The sequence below is a fragment of the Idiotropiscis lumnitzeri genome, chromosome 20 (assembly GCF_059441095.1).
Source record: "Idiotropiscis lumnitzeri isolate Australia: NSW breed Sydney's pygmy pipehorse chromosome 20, RoL_Ilum_1.0, whole genome shotgun sequence".
In the NCBI taxonomy this organism is placed as follows: Eukaryota; Metazoa; Chordata; class Actinopteri; order Syngnathiformes; family Syngnathidae; genus Idiotropiscis; species Idiotropiscis lumnitzeri.
In genome coordinates this window covers 9,860,975-9,880,988 of record NC_142410.1, presented here as the reverse complement: position 1 = coordinate 9,880,988, position 20,014 = coordinate 9,860,975, and the positions used below count along the sequence as shown (strand labels likewise).

The window sequence follows — 20,014 nt, the reverse complement described above, 5'->3', positions numbered from 1 at the left end:
ATCAGCCAACAAAAAATAAAATACTCGTCTTGTCACGACTAATATTAACGTAGCATATAATTGGCCTGCGTGTTTTCAAAAAACGAAACAAAAAATTCACATTTGTTGTACTCCATTCATTCGCTCTCGTTTCAAAACGAGACGAGTCAACACTCGCGCGGAAGAATATCAGTCCCGCTGAATTATTTTCCCATTTATGCGCCGAGTTCGCTTCCACTTTGGTCTGCTTTGAGCTGGAATTTGGCAGCATTCCCGAACGGTTGCGACAGACAGCAGCCGCCAGCTTTGGAATAAAAGAAAATAAATAATTAAAAAAAAAAAATAAAATCTGTCGTTTGGCTAATGAGCTGTGAAATTGCAGCAAACATTTGCATTAATAGTTCATATGTCGTGGTGCGTGACGGAGCCGCCTTGTGGCTCAACGCGAGGACATGTCGGTACACAATTGATGAGTAACTCGTGCTGCTTGCCAGCTACTCTTTGAGCGTGCGGGAAGCAGATAAGAGCAAGAAGTCAAAGCCTATGGCTCGCCGTTTCATGTTTCAGGTCGCTGGATTGGAAACGAGAGAGATCATCATGTGCTGCCCCTTATTATGCAAATCGTGGAAGAAAAGCTGCAGCGTTCGCAGACTGTTCAAAGAGCACATTTAAACGACTAACCAATATTTATTTAAAAAAAAAAAAGTCTACACACCCCTTTTTAAAAGCCCAGTTTTGAGCATCTGTTTTTGTTTTGTTAATGTTCCTTTTCCATTTTGTTTTGCAATATACTAGCCTAATTGTAATGCAACAAATAATCACAAAATCAGTTTCTTCATTCACAATGGAGATACACACTGACTATCATAGGGCATCACATAATTTCGCTTATTAAAAAAAAACAACAAAAAAAAACAATGAGAGCATTCTGGCTTCATCAACTTGTTTGTGCGCCCTCCTGCCTGTTTCATTATGAAATGTTGTTATTCTTCAAAATGCAAATGAGTGACTCCATCTGTGAGTGCGCTCTGTTCATCTCAGCGCAGACGTCCTGCCAAGAAAACAACCGTTAATAATAATAAAGCGCTCTTTTGTTTGCCAAGAAGTCATCACTGACACGAGCCTCGTCCATTCACAAAGTTGCATTTGCCAAGCGCGACTCTGTTGCATTCACATTTTTTTCCCCTACTGGCAAAGTAGAAGTCTGGATTTAAACCCAATTGAGCATCTGTGGTGCTGGAAAAATAATGGCTATAAAAAAAAAAAAATAGTGACGCTTGGAGCCCAATTTGTATATTTTCACGTGGGGGTGTGCTCGCTTTTGTTGCCAGCGGTTACGACATCATTGGCTTGCATTCAGATACCAAATCAATAAAGCACAAAGAAATAGCAGAATTTTTTTTTTTTTGTTTTTAATTCCACATGAAACTCACCAACATGTCAAGCCACATTCCACACAATTCGGTACTCGAACCCGCAACCTCGTGGGCAGAAATAAATATGTCACATTTTCACAGAAACAAAATTTGGCTGCAATTGCACTTGTTGACGGCTGTGAGGTAAAACACAAAGTGAGCTTCAATACAATACGCGCGCACACATACAAGCTATACAACAAAACATCCTTACTGTCCAGTTTGTGAGAACAATCATCATCGTATCTGAAATGAACAGTAGGGGGGGACGTACAAAAGCAAAAGTGCGCTCTTAGGACCATTTAGTAATTATTAAAGCAATACAATATATTCTATTCAATTGTAAATTAGTCCAAGTGAACGCTGATAAAATATTGATGAATGTTTGGACTCCGACCACTAAAAGTTCACGGCGGCAGCCAGAAAATAAAATCGCTTTCCTGGAAAATGACAATGACACATTTCATTTTTGTACAATAAAAAAAAAAGGCTAAATGGACATGTTGGCATGATGAATTATTGACAATGTAGCCCGAGAGTATTTTTATTATTATTCGTGAAATGTTTCAATGGTTTTTATGAGGTTAAAGAAAGGAACAAGAAAAACTGTTTGATCCATTCCAGGATTATAAACCCACCTTCCCTTTTCCCCAATAACATTGAAGAATATTTTAGGAGTAATGTGTCAGTGTTCTACTACCGCAAGTGCTGTTTTATATATAAAATCTTATTAAATGGATATTTGCCCCTTTCTTGTTCTCTAAAGTATAACATCTGCATCACGATTGAGTCCAAAACAAATGAAAATGAAGTTGAATATTTTGGTTGAACGACTCAATCAACATTTGCCACCAACTGTAAAGAGAAATATCCAATTTCACGAAATGGATCCAAGAATTATTACATACGAAAAAATAATGCATCTTTGTTCGTCTACTCGTGGTAAGTGGGCTCCCTCTAGTGGTGTCTCAATGAATCACTCCTTAAAGTATAGTTGAGTTATATTTAAATTAAGTTCAGTACATTTTATTTTTTTCAAGGACTATTTTTCAATGTTGAGGTAAACGTTCAATTGAAACAATAGTGTCTTATTTTCAGTATTTTTTTCTCCTTTTAATTTTTCTGGGCCTTCTCTCATGTAAAATGTGTGGTTTGGCTCAAAGGTTTAATCCAATTTCACTTCATTGGTCCCTCGAAAATTACTCAAGACAAACAATGTATCTTGTTTCATCTCTATGCCAGCGACATATAGCGCCAAGCAGATAAAATAGAAAATAAATAAATTAGAATATATAATCCTCCATTTGATCGGTGATTATCAAAATGGTGTTACTTGCACTCCCTCCAGTGGCACATAAAAGAATCACAGCCTATAAGTAAAGTTCACTTGTATTTAACTTTGAAGTTCAATACATTTGCATTTAATCTTAAACGGGTTACTTGTAACATTTATGACAAGATTAGTGTAAGATTTTTTGGGTGGGGGGGGCTTGAGGCTATTGTCAAGTATGTGCCTTAATTGGCTAAAATATTTTTTTTAATTTGGTCTTCAACACAAGAGGCTTTTAAATAGCCCACATGAGCTCCTTCACTGTTGCACTAAAAATAAAAAATGAGGGGCAGAAAAGTCTTTGGAGTCAGAAATGCGACTCGGAGCGCGGCAGCTTCCCGGTTCCGGCCAGGCTGCTGTCGCTGTTGTCCATCCCGGTGCAGTCGGTCCACAGGCCGAGCGTCCCTCCGCCTCCGCCGGGCTCCAGCGAGGAGGCCGCTATAAAGCCGGCCGAGTAGCGGCTCAGGTCGCAGGAGCTGACGTGCAGCATGCGCTCCCTCCTCGGTCGGGGTCGGCAGCACAAGAGCCTCTTGAACGCCCGACGGAAGTCCGGACTCCGGCAGTAGATGACCGGGTTGAAGGCCGAATTGGCGTAACCCAGCCAGTTGAGGAAGACGAACAAGTCCTCGTCCACCAGCTCGGCGCCGAAAACGCGCACCACGTTGACCACGAAGAAGGGCAACCAGCAGAGAGTGAAGGTTCCCATGATGATCCCCAGCGTCTTGAGCGCCTTGTGTTCCCGGAGCGCGGCCATGCGCGGCGGCTTCCTCTTGCACCGCGCCCCGCTGGCGTGGATGTGGAAGCGGCCCTCGCAGCGGTCGATCTTCCGCAGCTGCTGCTTGGCTTCCCGGTAGACGCGCGCGTACACGAACACCATGACCACCAGGGGCAGGTAGAAGGACACCACGGATGACGAGACGGCGTACGCGCGGTTGGTGACGAAGTCGCAGCACGCCGGGTCCTCGTAGCACGCCGCGTGCGCGCTATCCCGGGACCAGTGCATGAGGATGGGGAGGAAGGAGACGAGTCCCGAGACCCCCCACACGGCGCACACCGCCGCCTTGGCCCGGGCTTTGGTGAGCAAACTCTGGTAGCGAAACGGCGCGGTGATGGCCACGTAGCGGTCCACGGCGATGACGCACAACGTCTCGATGCTGGCCGTGACGCACAGCACGTCCACGGAGATCCAGAACTCGCAGAAGAAAGAGCCGTAGTCCCAAGCGCCGCGCAGCTGCAGAGCAGCCCCGAAGGGAACCACCAGGACGCCCATGATGAGGTCGGCGCACGCCAGGGACACCACGAACACGTTGGTGCGGGTTTGGAGACGCTGCGTCCGCGCGATGGCCACGATGACCAACGCGTTGCCCAGCACGATGGCGAGCACGATGAGCGCCATCAGGAGGCTCATGCCCGCCACCCACTCCTCGGACGCGGACGGGCGGACACCGCCGCTGCCGGGCTCCGTGCCGTTGCGGGGGTCAACGGCCCCCATGACGGGCTCCCGTCGCGGGCCAACTCCATCTGGAGCTCCGAACGACAGCATCGACCCGGGATGTCAATCGGTGGGAATGGTTACGTCATGACCACGCTGGCCAATCAGAAGGCTCTCATCACCTCCCATTCAACTCCAGTGATGGGCGTGCATGCACAGCATGGTTTGGAAATTAGGGTTTTAAACTTGGGTTTGCCTTTCTATGTAGGGTTGCATTTTTGAACAATTTAACAAACTTGAAGTGTAAGAATGTGAGACCTCGGGTTTTAAGAGTTTTAAACATGGGTTCAGGTTTTAAATTGGGGTTTTAACTAGGGTGGGAAATTAAGCATTGGAATAAATGTGAGCACATTTTAATGAGTAATGAAATGCTAAAACGCAGATTTTCATTTGCAAAGTGACGGTACAACCTCCAATTCGATCTGCAGTTCTTCACCTCAGATGCTGACGCGGTTAAAACCAGATGACAAAATGAAAAAGTGGGGCTCGCCCCTGCAAGGGAATTTCTGGAAGGGAGTTGAGTTCTGGAAGGTTGCTTTGCTTGTACACCATAAACAATTTTTATGTATCATCTACCGCCGAGTTCGGATGGCTAAAAGGCACACCGCTGCAGTACAATCCAAATGCAAGTAGTTCAAGTGCACATGTACATGATAGGCAACAACGGGAATAAAATCAGTTTGGAATTTCCTACCAAGCCATTTTGACTGTAGAGGGACCACCAGTCAGTACCGATGCATATTTTAATAGTGCAAAAAGTCCAACTTCAATGGTGTGTCACCACTAACCTTTATTGGAAGTCAAGTGAGGTGTGCATCCAAACGTTGCTGCAGCAATGTGTGAGGCCCACAGATGTAAGATGACAAAACTAGGCAAAAATAATTTGGATGACTTACAAATATTGCATATGGCAATACTGTCACTTAAAATAACTAACAGAAATCTAGACATTCAGATATGTCTAAAGTCAATTTTCAAATGTGACACACAGTCAACCCAACTTGCGTGTAATATTGGCTGGGACATGTCATGCTAAATACTTAGAGCAAAAAAAAAAATAAAAAATAAAATACTGAGCCAAATTAAAAAAATAAAATACTTAGCTATAGCAAAAAATGTAAATAATAAAAAGGACCATGGCAAAAAAAGTTACAAAAAAAAATTACTATAGCCTAGCAAAAAATAAAAATGTACTTAGCCATAGCAAAATAGTAAAAAAAAAAAAGCAACGCAAAAGTAGCCGTAACAATAAATAAATAAAGTACTTAGGCATAGCAAAAAAAATGTAGAAAAAAAGAAAAAAATGTACTTTAGCCATAGCAAACAGTACTTATGAGCGAGCGCTAACATGTTCCATTACCAGGTGGAATTTATTCCACGTCGCCAATAAATTCAACTCGGAACATTTCTCTTTAGTTTAATTCAGTCTTCCACTCCTAGATAACATTTCATCTTACCTCAATACGCTTTTTTTTCCAAGTTTGACGGCGACTTTTGGAACGTCATGGTGGCACTTCGGTTCGGTTCGCGAAGCTCGCAGCGCATTCGAACGAAGTCATTAAAAAAAAAAAAACTCCTTCAAGTTCGACCAGGGCTGTGCGGTCGTTAACTTGACTTTTTCTCCCCCCTTTTTTTGAGCTACGAAGCCCCTCGTTGCTATTATTTGACGGTCGGCGAAGCTTCACGTCGAGGTTAAGTTTGAGTGTGGCGGATTGTCATTAATTTGCGTCACGTGCAGGTGCGGACGAATATGTCGACGACATATTGTGAAATTTTTTATATGTCTCATCCAACTACAATCACAATCACTCCATCTATCCCAACGCAATTCATCCAGACTGGTGTTTTGTTTGATAAACAATCGAAATGAAATAGTAACGATTTTTATGTGAGTCAGGAGTCCTAAACTATATTTGAACTTGATATTTTACGAGTTTTCCTAGATTGACCCCAACAGTCGAAAAGTGAATCGTTGCCATTATTCACTAAAACTGTGAAATTTCGAATTAAATGATCCACTCATACTGGAGGACACAGGATGTACACAGAAAATGAGGATGAGAGGAGGGTTAAGTAAGGTAAAAGTTTGTGACTTGACAACTGATCATTGTGACAAGACAAGCTGATATGCCGAAGAAAAGTCAAGCAACTGTGCACGCCACCATGAGGGCCAACTTTAAAATAAAAGCCGACTAAAGCTTTGGCGTCAATGTATTATTTGCTAATCATTCATTTATTTACATGACAATGTCTATACAAAACATTCCTTCATGTACGGTTCAGAAAAGTATTTGCCCTCTTCTCAAATGATTTTGAACTCCAAAAGTTCACATCAGTGTTATGAGGGACACGAGAGGTCGATGAAGAGACTTAACCGAGTTATCTCTTCTCCTGGAAATAGGACCACTTTGTTTTGCCAATGATGCACACACACGCTCACACACATTATGTAATTGGCCGCGAAACTGCATTCTGCCTTTCGACTCAAGAGAGTTCACAGTAAACTTTCACATTTGAACCACTTAAAAAAAATAATAGCTTTGAGGCAGCTTTTAAAAGCCTGCTTGACCTTTTGAACGCTGCTGCTTTTCAGAGCGCAGAGGCAGTACAGTGGGGTGGAAAAAAAAAAAAGGAAAATATGTCAGCATTATTTCAAGCATTACATTTTTTTACCGCTATGTGTGCATCTATATTTTGCAAATGTGCAGAAATGCATACATGGGAGGAAAAAAGCAAAGGTACATTTGGGAAACTGAAGTCTTAAATGGATGGTACGGCTTTAAAAGCTCACATTTTTTGTCACATTGTCTTCATTTAAACCCTCCACCGCAACAATTTTCGGCATGCATTCTGTATTTTTATTTAATTATTTTTTGGGGGTAGTTGTTTTGACAGACAGAGTTCTAGCATATCAAAGTCCCTCAGGAGGCAGAGGCACCGCCATTCCGGACTGCCTTGAGCGCTTACGTCACACAAAAGATAAATGATTGGGTCGGAAGGCGAGTCGTCCCCCTGGAGAGCATCACTGCGATTAGGACCAATTGAATAGCACCAAAATTCCACCGGTTCTTGCTTTGACAAAGCAGTGGTTCCTAAATGTTAACTCATTCAATACCATTGACGGATAAATACGTCAAAATCCATTTTTTTTTACTGGGCTGGTTGTGAACGAGTTAACCAACCTCCGCCAACCTCCAGCGGGGGCGCACAGCACCCAACCCCAGAGGAACTACAACTGAGAGGACACCATCCGCAGCCCCACACAGGAGTATTCATCAGATCCTTAACTGGCCAGCAGTGTCGCAAACAAAAAAAAAAACAAACAAACAAGTCCTTCTTGAAAATGCTGGATAAAAAATACTTTATTTGTTCTTTCTGTTCCATTTTTAAAGTGCAGCATTGAGATGTCGACCTCTTGACAAAGGGGGCCGACAAGATATAAAACTCAACTCCCTCAAAAAAAAGTTAATTTTGAGCAATGCAGGAAAGTCTTTTGAAAAGATTATTGCCAAGCGTTTTTCAAGGCACTTTAGAGCCAAGGTGGCGTAAACGCGCTATCATGGCATCTTGTGACAGTTTAGCTCCCGTTTTTTTTCTTTTTTTTAAATCCTTTCACAAATTCATTCCGATCTGCTCTTTGATACCAGCAACACCTCCCACACTATTAGCAACCTTTGAAGAGCGGCGCCGACTAGAGTACTGTCAATTTGTACAAAATTGCAAACAATATCGTTAGCTTGAATGCTAATTCAAACAATACAGACTTCTGAACGGTAATGTTAGCTCGGATTTTAACTCAGAGTACACGATTCCAAACAGTAGTTCAAGTGCTGATAAAAAAAGAGCTAAAAAAAGCAACAACAAAAAAGCATTGAAACGGTCCATGATTGAACAGAAATGTTAGCTGTGATGCTAACGCTAACACAAAAAATATGCTAGCGGCTAGTCTCTAGATTAGAAGCCAGTGTGGCCTGAAAATGATTTTTTTAAGTAGTTTTTTTCTGCTCCAACTTTTATCTGTTCCTTTCACTTTTCATTCTACAGTACTTCGCCCTTGCATAACTAAAGCCTGGCGTTCATGTTTCAAGCGGCAGCTCAGGTTCAAGGAGTGCTAGCGCTTTGATTTGTAGCAATAAATGTCCATTACGCCTGTGATGTAATGGAGTGCTTTTTAGAGTGCTCTCTACTGCGTATGAAAATCAGGTTTGGAAGCGTCCCACTTTTACCCAAATGGAGCGAGGCAGTCAGAAAGCATCTTCAGCTCATCTGTCAGCTGACGGATGCAAGACAGGTATGGTGTTCTTTTTATTCTTTTAGCAACTTGCGCCAAATGTAAGTTTTTTTTTTTTTTTTAGAGAGAATGTGTCAATGCAACAGTGACCTCGCCTGTGGCAGGAATGTCACTGAGCTGAAGAGGCTGGTAGAATGCCGCCGCTCTCATGGTGCAGGCCGCCCCCACCGCCGTGCAGAAGTACAGCCAGACGCTCAGCGTGAGGCCCGCGCTCAGTTTCTTTGCAACGTCCGGAATTTTGGCGGTGACGCGCAGCGGCTTTGACAGATCCGTGATGGCGCCGGTGACCGCTTCTGCGTCTAGTAGCCACTCATCGCCTACGGGGAAAAAAAAGGCTTACAATTAGACCAGGCGTGAGCAAACCACGGCCCGGGGGCCACATGTGGCCTGTTAAATGTTTTGATCCGGCCCGCCGAATTTGAAAAAAATTAAATGAATAAACCTTGTTAATATGTTTTATTTTCTAAATACTGTGTTGTAATGCTTTTGTTCATTTTCATTTGAAATTAAATGTATTTCTTTTCTCAGATGAAGTGAGGTTACCAAAACACTCCATCCATCTGCTCCTGGTCCGGCCCCCTCTGTCAAATTTGAGAACCCATTGTGGCCCGCCAATCAAAAAGTTTGCCCACCCGTGATTTAGACGCACGATATGGTGTAAACGCACACTGGCACACCCGATATCTCACAACACATTAATGTGCCGCAATCAAAAAACAAAAAGATTGCTCTCATTGAATCAGGAAGTAACGTTGCACAATGAGAGGCAAACACGGGCGAGGGAGCGCTAATTCTTTAGCTGATTAATGAGCGTTCCCAGAAGAGCCGCGACTAAAAAGCCACCGTTTAGTCCAGACATGCACTCCAAACTGCGCATGTTGAAATTCCCGCTGCGGGCTGATCAGATCAGCTTAAGTCGAGACCGACACGAGGATCGCATAACATAGCCCGGACGCTAATTATGTGAAGCGACTTACCGCGCTCTTATCGTGCTGAAAAACAGCACCATGCTGCTGATAGCGCTGACGGGCGAGCTCGTAGCGTTGCTCGGAATGATGGAAGAACTTGCAAACTTAATCTATGGACTACTGACTGACACTACATGGACAAAAAAAAAAATGCGTGTCGAATTTTGAGGAGGAAAAACAAAAATGACCCTCACCTTCAGCGGAGAGGGCCCAGCAGCTTGGCGCCTCCTCTGTGAGTTTGGCTCCTTCGGGAAGCGCCAGCGCCAGAGACATGACTACAGTCTGTCCGGCACAAACCGACACCGGCGGCATGTCAATCCTGACGGCCCCTCGGGGCAACTTGGGGGTTTTGGTGGGAGCCTTCGCTTTGGCAGGTGCCGTGTCTGTCGAGTCGGAGTGAATAACCAACTGGAGGAGGATGTCGAAAGTGAAAGTCAGCGATGGGAGGTGAAGAAGCCTTGTGAAACATCGCAAAGCATCTTACCAGTGAGACGGTCTTCGAGTGGAGGTCCAGTACTTTGACTTGGTGGTTGTTGGTGTCGGCGACATAGAGGAGCTTGCCACCGGCGCCGACGCAGATTCCGCCGGGCTCGTTGAAGCGGGACGTGACGAAATCTGGACCGACAACGTCGCCTGCTTCTCCTGCGCCGGCCAGAGTGCTGCAAAGCTTCGTCTTGGGGTCCACCACTTTAATCTGTGCACACGCGTTTATTTGAATGTTTTTACATGGCTCTCTATGGCTTGTCGCTTCTTATTCTTTTTAAAAAAATAAAAATAATAATAATAATAGATGAGAATAACGCATTTTCACCTTGTGATTGTAAGAGTCGGCCACATAGAGCAAGTTTCGCTGCGGGGACCACGCCACGCCGAGCGGGTGCTGCAGCTTGGCATCCACGCCCTTCCCGTCCACGTCGCCGAAAGCAAAAAGGTTCTGGTTGAAATAAGGGGGGGAAGAAAAAAAAAAAAACGTTTTTTTTTTTTTTTGTCAGGTGACAAACTAGAAAGCAACATTAGCCATCCAAGTCTTAAGCAGCTAAATTGAACAGCAGATGAGTCATTGTAAGACGTTATTATATTCATCAGGCTCTTGATTTCCAACCACTGGGCCTTATCATGTGAGCCGTCGGAAATAATACAGATTCATTCAATCGGTCCAAATATTATTCATTTACTACGAATAATGTTTATTTATTTATCTATCAAAGTTAATGACAGGCTTAACAATTAAACGCTCCTCCATTTGATGTCTGAATGTACAATTAAGTGGGCTCAAGTTTACCAATTGAATTAAATGGCAATGTTAGATGAAAGTTATTTCATATGACATAATAAAATGATTACGAAAGCACAGAATAAAAAACGGAAGCCATTCACAGCGTGTCCCATCTCCAAACTTATTAAAGAAACAGCCTTGTCAACAGCACAACTTGGACAAAAGCGCCACAGTTTGCAAAGTGATCTTTTCCAATTATGGCCGCCAGATTCGCAGAAGAGTCGTATGAAACGGCTAAATAAAGACTCCGCCGGAAACATCAAAGTGGTGAAAGAACAGAGAAGACATTCAGTGTCAATTAGATAAGAAAGCTCGCCGAAGGATGATATTATTACATAACAAGAGACCGAAATTGCGCGTGAATGTGGAAGCTGAATTCATTGTACAAATGCGAGACTTAAAATTTTGCCCCCCCCACCCCCCGACCATATCAAAACACACTGAGTGAGCGATCACCCACCATCGGGTCTCTCTCGCCGCCGACCAGCAGCTTGACGGCGCCGTCCTTGAGCGCCACCGTGCGCACGGTGCTGCTTTCACTGTCGGCCACGAAAAGGCAGCTCCAAGGCTCCTCGGGGGCGGCGGCCAAGCCCGAGGGTTGGGCGAAGGCGGCCTTGTGCGGGTAGGCGTTGTTGCGGTTCTCCTCGCTGCCGCTGCCGGCCCATCGCACGCACGTCCCCGCTTTGGACTCGCTGTCGACGTGATAATGTCGTTATGCACTGCGGACAATTCTACACTTCCGACTTTGTGAGAACAGTTCAGGAAAAGCCACTTTCTGTCAGGGTACACCAAGAATATTCGCTTGTCTCACCTTCCTTTGGGCAGTTTCCCATCGGCTAGGAACAAAGCCCAAATTTGATGCGTTCCCGCCATGGCCACCCACAGCACGTTGTCCTCGACGCCACCTACACACACACACACACACGCAAACCCACACGCCTGTCACTAACCCTGGCTGTCCACCAAACCGGCTCAATGACAATTAGGGGTTGTCAAACTTCGTTAAAAAAAAAAAAAAAAAAAGTATGCTTGCTTTGTAATCGAATAACAACAGTTTCTGGTAGTTGTTTAAGTATCAGGTAGATAAATGAGGAACGAGGTTGCAGGTTATTTGTTTGTTTGCTAGGTAGGAAAGTAGACAGGTAAGTACACGGACGGTTGGTTGCTGTTTTTCCCGTTTGTCAGGAAGGAAGTTCGGTAGGAAACAAGGTAACGTCATCAAAATGTCAATGTCAAGGAAGGGACACTAGACATAGAAATAGCGGATCAAAATGCGCTTCTGAGGTAATAATATGTCGTAGCCCATCTGCCCCATTTTGACCTACAAGACTGCTCCACATTAAAGACCGAGTCCTTTGGGATTACTGCTGCGGCTTCTCAGTGCGAACGGGCCCCGAGGTTCAAGTCAATTACGTTTTAAGAGCCGCTACTCCAATTTGGGCTGGAAGACTCACCGGCTGAGCCGAGCGAGACGTCCCAAGGAGAGCTGATTGGCTGCTGATCTCCCATCGCGCCGCCAGCTTTGTCCGTACCTTGCACGCCGAGGCCGGCAAGTGTGCTCACCCGCCCTTCCGACAGGTTGACCTGCATTGGCGGCGGACGCGCACATGAGAATGAGGCCTAAAACAGAGTTCACTCCAAAAAGCCACCTTTGTCTTAATTTGACCTTTCGGATGAGGTGGTTCTCCGTGTCGGCCACGTAGATCACGTCGCCCTTCATGGCCACACCCTGAGGGGAGTTGAAGGAGGCTTCAGACAGGGAGCCATCGCGCCTTCCACTTTCAGGCCCTGGACCCAGAAAAAAAAATAAATAAATAAAATGATGTATTTATAATTAACATTCATATATTAAAAAAATATTCCACCAATGCTTCTTCAATCTGTTACTTAGAATAAATCAATAAATGAATTATTTATTGAGAAATTAATTCCAATGAATCAAACAATTTTGAGGTACGAGGTGAAAAAGTAAAAAAAAAAAAAATTAATAAAACATTTTACCAATATAACTTTATTGCTAACAATAAACCCATGACGAGAAAAACTAATCAAAAGAGCAAATGTTTGGATTAACAACACCAAAGAGCAAAAAGTCGAGCTCCTCCAGCATGTATTTGGAGAGCCCAAAGCAAACAGCAGCCGCCAAATGAGTTCAGCCGACAGAAATAAAAGTCCCACTGGGCATTTTGGTCCCCATGATGGAGGTCGGTGCCAGTTCCCAGTGTGCGCATCGTCCCCGATGCTGCCAACTCGTGTGTTGGTCTGGGAACAGCAGTGGCGGCCATGTGGCTCCTCAGAGGCTTTTTTGAAGCATGGGAAGGATCTAAAAATATCCAAAAAACTTTTTTTTTTTTTTTCGTTTTTCTTCTAATGGTGTGGTCACAGTTTAGGGTGTTAAATGGTAAGTAGCACTTGTGGAATGAAATTTCACTATCATTCAAAAGTTTTGTTTGTTGCTTAGAAATGTCCTTTTTTCTAAAAAATTATTAATATCAAGATTGTCATTTAAGGATACACGGGACGTTACCTCCGATGACGTGTAAAACTTGACAAGTAGACGACACCACCAGAATGCGGTGATGTCCCGTGTCCGCGATGGCCAGCCGGTCGCTGACGTAGTCCACGCAGACCTTCCCGGGAAAAGACAAGATGCTAGGAGGTAGCGAGTCCCGGTAGAGCTTGACACCCACAGGGTGCGTCCGCAGCAGCTTCTTCTCCCGGAAGTAACGGAGGCTGACGTCGGCGAAAAGCGTCAACCTGTCGCGGTGGCCCTCGCCCACCAGCGCAAAGAGCAGGTTGCCTCGCGGGCCCACCAACACCAGCGTGGGCCAGCAGGAGACCTCCAGCTGGTGCCAGAGACACGCCTCCCCGTCGTTCACCACCGGGTGGCGGATGTCGTAGCGGAGCACGGCGCTGCGGACGTTGTCCAGAACCTGAACAATTTTGAAGGAGAATAGAAATGTGATTTTTTTTTCTTCCCTTTAACTCATTTACCGCCATTGACGGCTAAAGACGTCAAAGACGGCGTACATTGAGGCTTGACTCACCTTTTCATTGGGGAATTTGGCTGAATGCACGCCAACAATAACCAGCCCATCTGTGATAAAAAAATACAATGTTGTTAAAACTTTGAAGCGTTTCTGAATGTTTGAAAGTTTTGCAGTATGCTTATTTTTGTTTGAAAAAGAACGCCAATTAATGGTTCGGATATAAACCTTCTTTTTGTGACTCAACAACAAATTGTGTAAGTCTGCTCAAGAACAAGTTGTGCTTTCATGTCTTCAACGGCCCCCAAAGCACTTAACGTAACAACTTAGGTTGTTGTCAAAGGAAGCAACTCTATCCTGGTTACAAATTCCTCACAACGATTTCCCCGAAATCATCTGATTGCTCCCATGTTACACAACATAATTGCTGTCGAAAAACAACAAGTTTCGGAGCCTCGTGTTCAACTGCGCACGCCGCTTTTCATTGAGAGAAGCCTTAGCCAAATTGTTTAACGACCATTTACAAGTCGGCCATTGATCTGTAATTGGTTTGTAGACTTTTGAGGGAAATTGTCCCGTGATGTGGTCTGCCGAGAACTTCACTTAGACTTCAATAGTCGTAAGACAAACAAAATATGAATCTGCAGTAGATGTTGCACCTCTTCATCCACTGCCCAAAACATATCGCAATGATGACGGGCGAGCGGGGCTGCGTACTGTGGGAGTGACTGAAGTGGGTGGCTCCCACACCTCACGGAGCACAGCGGCAGACAGAATGTACCCGAAGCCGTGCCAAAGATAAGGCCAGCGTGATAATGTGTGGCGAGTACACGGAAGTGTGTGTGTGCGTGTGTGTGTGTGTGTGTGTGTGTGTGTGTGCATGGGAAGCCAATGTCCGGTTGGGCTGGCAGCTGAATTTCAAGCTCGGGCATATTTTTAGGTACTCTTCCACACGCCACGCAGATGACAACGGACGTGGTGGTGGCACAGTGTCACGTAGGGTGAAGTCGATTGAGTGATTGAATAAGACTGGGTGTCGTCATGACGGTGATGCGTAGAGCAATATATTGTACTGTACCATATTGGGGCATCCGAGCAAATAAATGGAAAAAATATATAACTGACTTAAAACAAGCACCTCCTTTTGTAAGTGGTGGAAATTATATTTACTATGGCACTATGTACATTGTCCGCTTGCAAAAATAAGTACCACATTGACCTCGGCTCAATAAAAAATCTTATTGTGATTTGTTGCTTCCTTGAGGTATGTGACATTGCACAGACCAGAGAGCTGTTTCTACTATTGAATGTTAATGCCTTTGTACTTCAAAATACTGTACAAGCAGTACAGTACCTTGGACTGAGTGCTTCTGCTCAAGATGGTGAAGGTCAGGCAGGATGTGCATGCAGTTGATGCAGCAATAGGTGAAAAAGTCCAGCAGCACCACCTTTCCCGCCAGCTCCCTGTTTAAAGAGAGCGGGCCCTCCGTGTTCAGCCATTCCAGACCTGCAGCCAACCACAAAAGAAGAAAGTCATCATTATGCAACGAGGTAGTCAAGCTACTGGTTCCGACGCAAACTGTTTTATTCGGGTCTGCTCTGAATCACCATCCATTGGTGTGTTGAGGTATTGCAGCACTGCACTAGGTCAATAAACACAAACTCATACTCTGACTTGAAATCTTTATTTTAAAACTCTAACACTGTCTTGAAATCTTACAAATCGTTCCACAGACCCGAATCTCAGTTTAATTGTGTTAGGTCATAGCCTTGTCTAATGACGACATTAGTTCACAGGATTGATTACCTATTATGATTTCTGAATCTCAACTAGAGAACACTATTTGCTAAACAGGGATAAGAATGCATTCATATGGATCATAAGAAGAGACAAACGACATCACTCGGAAATCCCGAAAGTCAGGGGACGAACAAGTCCCGTTTTACGCATGTAACACTTCGAGTAGAATCCAAACATTGGCGTGTATGCCAACGTCAACGGCTTACCGGTCTCAAAGTCCGGCATTTTAAGGTCTTCCCTCTCGTCCATGCCTTTCAGATACTCATAGACGAGAGCTTCCATCGATTCTTGTGTCGCGGCGTCATTTAAGTCGTCGTCGAGCACACTTTGAAGCGGAAACAGAGTTGACAAGCTGCACCCAGAAGCCATGTTTCCAACTTCAGCTAACCCTGTTGGGTAAACGTAATGTAGATTCGCACCGCTTCTTTCGACAAAATGTGATGGACTGAAATAAATAAAATGGAAAACATGATTACATGGGCCTGTTTATCATATTAAATCAAAAATCATGCTGTTCTCTCCTGTTTGGATGTACCGTAGACCGACTACATTAGGAAGAAAATAAATGGAAAGTGCGGCGTTTGGAATTTATGCGAAAAGTGGTCATCATATAGATTAACCCAGCTGCTTTCGACGAATGTATGATAAATTAAAATCAACATTTTAAAAATTGAAATGATTTTAAACAAAAGTACAAACATATTTTATTGCCCGGCAATTTGTTTGAAAGTGCTGCTACGTTTGGAGTACTGCGTTTACTTAATTCAACCAGGCACTGTGGCGGTAAGTGCCCTGCGTCAACTTGATTCAAATTTCTACGGTTAACAATGATACGCTGTTTTCGTAAAGTGGCATTTATATCTCATAATGATTGTCCGTATTCGTTTGTGCTAGCCTCATCTTAATCGGGATGGTAATACGCGTTAATTATCTTGTTATTACGAGGGCTTTGGGCACGTCGTGTTGTGTTGAGTGACGCCCGGAAGGCTTCACTTTTGCCCCAAATGTCACAGAAAACCGACTCGGAAAGTGACATTTGGGAATATAAACCTCTCGTCAAGAAAAAGAGGCAACACGACTCGTCGTCTGATCTTGGAAATGCGGGCAGGAGAACATGCACGACGCCGAGAAAGTCACATAACACGCGGGATAGCGCGACTACCTCGAGTGACGTCACAGCCAATGTAAACAATGGACAATGTGATGCTAACTCGTCGTCACTTGCAAAGGAGGCAAACAATGAAGCCAAGGATGACTTTTGTCCCATTTGCCAGATGCCATTTTGCATTTTAGTGGTGCAGTCGCAAAGATGGCACGTTGCTGAATGTCTGGACACACCAAGGGACACTTGCAAAGGTAAGGATGGTCAAGGCTGCGCTGTAGTGGCACTAAAACGGCACCAAATACAAAAAAACTGCTTTGCTGCCAATTTGTGGCATCTATGGGCAATTACTAAGCTTTTGGGGTTGGTCAATTTGTCTTACATCTGATGCATTCAGGGCAGCGTGGATTTCTCATGTCTTGTGTTGTCCCTCTCTTAGAATGCCCTGATGGTCTTTTGTGCTCGTCCTCCATTCCAAACCACTACAAGAAGTTCAACCACACGCAGTTGGCCCACGCTCGAGCCAACAGCCATGCTACGCCGATCCACTCGCAGGGCAGCGAACGCCATACTCCTAACCTTAATGCCACCGGAGACCACATCGATGTGCCTTCCTCGCTGCCGCCATCCCAAGCCACTAACGGCCTCCTACTGCTGCGCTCGCCCGGGCCAGACGACATGAAGAAGAAGAAAGGCTGGTCTTCCAGTGGCCGTTCGTCTGTTACCTCCTCGCAGGGAAGTAAGACGGAGACGCCGGCGGAAAACCAAGCGTCTCAGGACTTCGAGGATTTAATATCATACTCGCCTCTTTCGGAGCTCCCCGTTGAGATAGACGCAGTTCGTGAAGACGCATCTGAAAACGAAGAATCCATGGTTCTCTTCAGTGAAGACGAGCCACTTCCGGATTTAACGGATAACCTCGAAGACATCAGTAGAGTCTTGCCGATTGCTGGCAAAAACCTTCAATCCCCCCAGAAGTTGGTTTTAGAACGCTTGAAGGAAACTCTTCAAGCATCACCACTCGGACCCTCCCAGTCCAGCACACCGCCTCCTCGGAAGGGTCCGAGTTGGGTGGGTCGAGGTTCTGCACTCAAGCAGACGGACATCGGGGTGTTCTTTGGCCTCAAAGCGTTGAAAGTGGAGGAGAAAGTCGAGGCTTCCGGGAGTGCGGCCAGGAAGAATTGGAAGAGGAACGCGGCTGGAGATGCAGACCGGGGCGGGGAGGATGTTAGTGGAGATGGCAACAAAGTGGAGGTGGGAAGGAGGCAGACCAAAGAGAGGAGAAACAAATGGTGGAACAGAGACAAGGACGATGGAGAAGAACAACCACGACGGTGTCCGTTTTATAAAAAGATTCCTGGTGAGCAACCTCCTTCAGTGCCTTTTCTTGCAATAGCTCAGCTCACCAGCACTTCGGCTTCTTCTTCGTCCACAACTTTTACCAGAAAGTCTTATTTACTTTTCTTTTCAACTTCACACAGGCACGACGTTCGCCATCGACGCCTTTCGGTACGGCGCCATTGAAGGCATCACCGCCTACTTCCTGACCCATTTCCACTCGGACCACTACGGAGGGCTCAGCAAGAAGTCCACATTTCCCATCTACTGTAACCAAGTAAGCCAAGATGAGACTTTCTTTTGGGGGGGTGGGGTGTCTTATGAAATGGATGAGTGGTGTGTCGTAATACTTGAAGTTGTTGTTGGCAGATCACAGGTAATCTGGTGAAGAGTAAGTTGAAGGTGGCGGAGCAGCACGTGCACGTCCTCCCCATGAACAGCAGGGTGAGCGTGGAGGGGGCGCAAGTCATCCTGCTCGACGACAACCAGTACGTCTTAATGATTTTTTTTTTTTATTATTATTCTGTCTCTTGCAAGCATCTTATTCTTCCAGGATTGCTTCTGTTATGTTTTCTCAAACCTAAAAGTAGTTTTAAAACATTGCCCACTTTTTCAGTTGTCCAGGAGCAGCCATGTTGCTCTTCTTCCTGCCCAACGGACAGACCGTCCTCCACACGGGCGACTTCCGAGCCGATCCCTCCATGGAGGCTTACCCGGAACTGCTGGGGTGCAGAGTGCACACGCTTTATTTGGACACCACGTACGCGCCGCCGTCAACACGCGTCGTGGAATGAATAATGGGATTGTTAACCACGTGGTCCTCGTAGGTATTGCGGCCCCGAGTACACCTTCCCCCGCCAACAGGAAGTCATCAACTTTGCCGCCAGCACCGCCTTTGAGTGTGTGACGCTGCACCCTCGCACCGTCGTGGTGTGCGGATCCTACTCTGTGGGGAAGGAGAAGGTTTTCTTGGGTGAGCATCTGTTGTCACGGAAACAAAAATAAAATCATTAGTTTCCTGTCTTTGTAGCCTTGGCGGAGGTTTTGAGCTCCAAAGTATGCCTCTCCCGGGACAAATACAACACCATGTGCTGTCTGGAGTCGGAGCACATCAAGCGACATTTAACCACCGACTGGAAAGCGGCGCAGGTCCACGTGCTTCCCATGATGCAACTCAACATCAGAGTAGGAGAACACGTTATTCGCATTATTATTCTTTGTGTCTTGTTTTCACAGCATTGAAATGGGAATGATCTCTCCACAGAAGCTACAGGAGCATTTGGGGAGGTTTTCCAGCCAGTACGACCGTCTGGTGGCCTTCAAACCCACCGGCTGGACTTTCAGCCCGCAGATGGCGTCGGTGGAAAACATTCAACCGGTCGTCAGTGGCAACATCTCAATCTACGGTCGGCGGCCAATGCGGCGTCTACTTTTTAGCCTCTTCTCGTGCCAGCATAATTTCCTCTCATTTCACTTCTCACAGCGGCTTTCTTTTCTATCTGCAGGGATTCCGTACAGCGAACACAGCAGCTTCGTGGAGCTGAAGCGTTTCGTCCAGTGGCTGCGGCCGCTCAAGATCATCCCCACGGTGAACATCGGCAGCTGGGCCGCCAGAAAGGCCATGGAGAAACACTTTAGCGAGTGGCTCGGCGGAAACTCGAGCATGTAAAGAAATCATGTCGTGAACGAATGGTGGTTTTCGTTTATCCTTCAAGACGCCAGAAGCAGATCTGCGGAACGATATGATGCAAATGTATTGTGTATGCAGTTGTTATTATGCACTTTTTTTCAATGAAATTCTCACACAATAAATGTTTTGAACTTCTCTCTGTTGGCTGATATAATTTCTTCGTGTTCTGATTCAATTCTGTATTTTGGGCTGATGTGTGTGAATGCAGTCATGTAATCAGTCGTGACAAAAGCTGCTGGGAAAATGCAGTGGTAAGCATCCTTGCTGACGCAGGATGATTACATCTGCAAGATCAGAAAATGCAATAGATGTAAAGGAAAAAAAAACTCTTACCAAAGTTTTCCA

At 45.2% G+C, this 20,014-nt stretch overlaps 3 protein-coding genes across 4 annotated transcripts; 1 reads left to right on the top strand and 2 right to left on the bottom strand.

Moving 5' to 3' along the window:
- Window positions 1–2,455: 2,455 nt before the first annotated feature.
- adrb1 (adrenoceptor beta 1) lies at window positions 2,456–4,285 on the bottom strand. Its single transcript, XM_088283758.1, has one exon. It carries the CDS (start codon window positions 4,265–4,267, stop codon window positions 3,032–3,034), a length of 1,236 nt encoding a protein of 411 aa, XP_088139884.1. The 5' UTR covers window positions 4,268–4,285; the 3' UTR covers window positions 2,456–3,031.
- A 3,275-nt stretch (window positions 4,286–7,560) lies between these two features.
- Window positions 7,561–15,971, bottom strand: nhlrc2 (NHL repeat containing 2). Its single transcript, XM_088283757.1, has 12 exons — window positions 15,746–15,971; window positions 15,093–15,245; window positions 13,799–13,848; window positions 13,279–13,684; window positions 12,418–12,539; window positions 12,206–12,335; window positions 11,563–11,656; window positions 11,212–11,443; window positions 10,287–10,409; window positions 9,960–10,169; window positions 9,670–9,883; window positions 7,561–8,824 (listed from the first exon to the last, which is right to left on the bottom strand). Exons 1-12 carry the CDS (start codon window positions 15,906–15,908, stop codon window positions 8,568–8,570), a joined length of 2,154 nt encoding a protein of 717 aa, XP_088139883.1. The 5' UTR covers window positions 15,909–15,971; the 3' UTR covers window positions 7,561–8,567.
- A 336-nt stretch (window positions 15,972–16,307) lies between these two features.
- dclre1a (DNA cross-link repair 1A (PSO2 homolog, S. cerevisiae)) lies at window positions 16,308–19,804 on the top strand. 2 transcript variants are annotated; one of them, XM_088284490.1, is made up of 9 exons: window positions 16,308–16,895; window positions 17,081–18,001; window positions 18,123–18,256; window positions 18,349–18,467; window positions 18,596–18,739; window positions 18,807–18,952; window positions 19,010–19,164; window positions 19,244–19,385; window positions 19,485–19,804. In XM_088284490.1, exons 1-9 carry the CDS (start codon window positions 16,544–16,546, stop codon window positions 19,646–19,648), a joined length of 2,277 nt encoding a protein of 758 aa, XP_088140616.1. In that variant the 5' UTR covers window positions 16,308–16,543; the 3' UTR covers window positions 19,649–19,804. The 2 variants fall into 2 exon arrangements, with proteins under 2 accessions (XP_088140616.1, XP_088140617.1); XM_088284491.1 differs by having other exon boundaries at window positions 18,994–19,164.
- The last annotated feature ends 210 nt before the right edge of the window (window positions 19,805–20,014 follow it).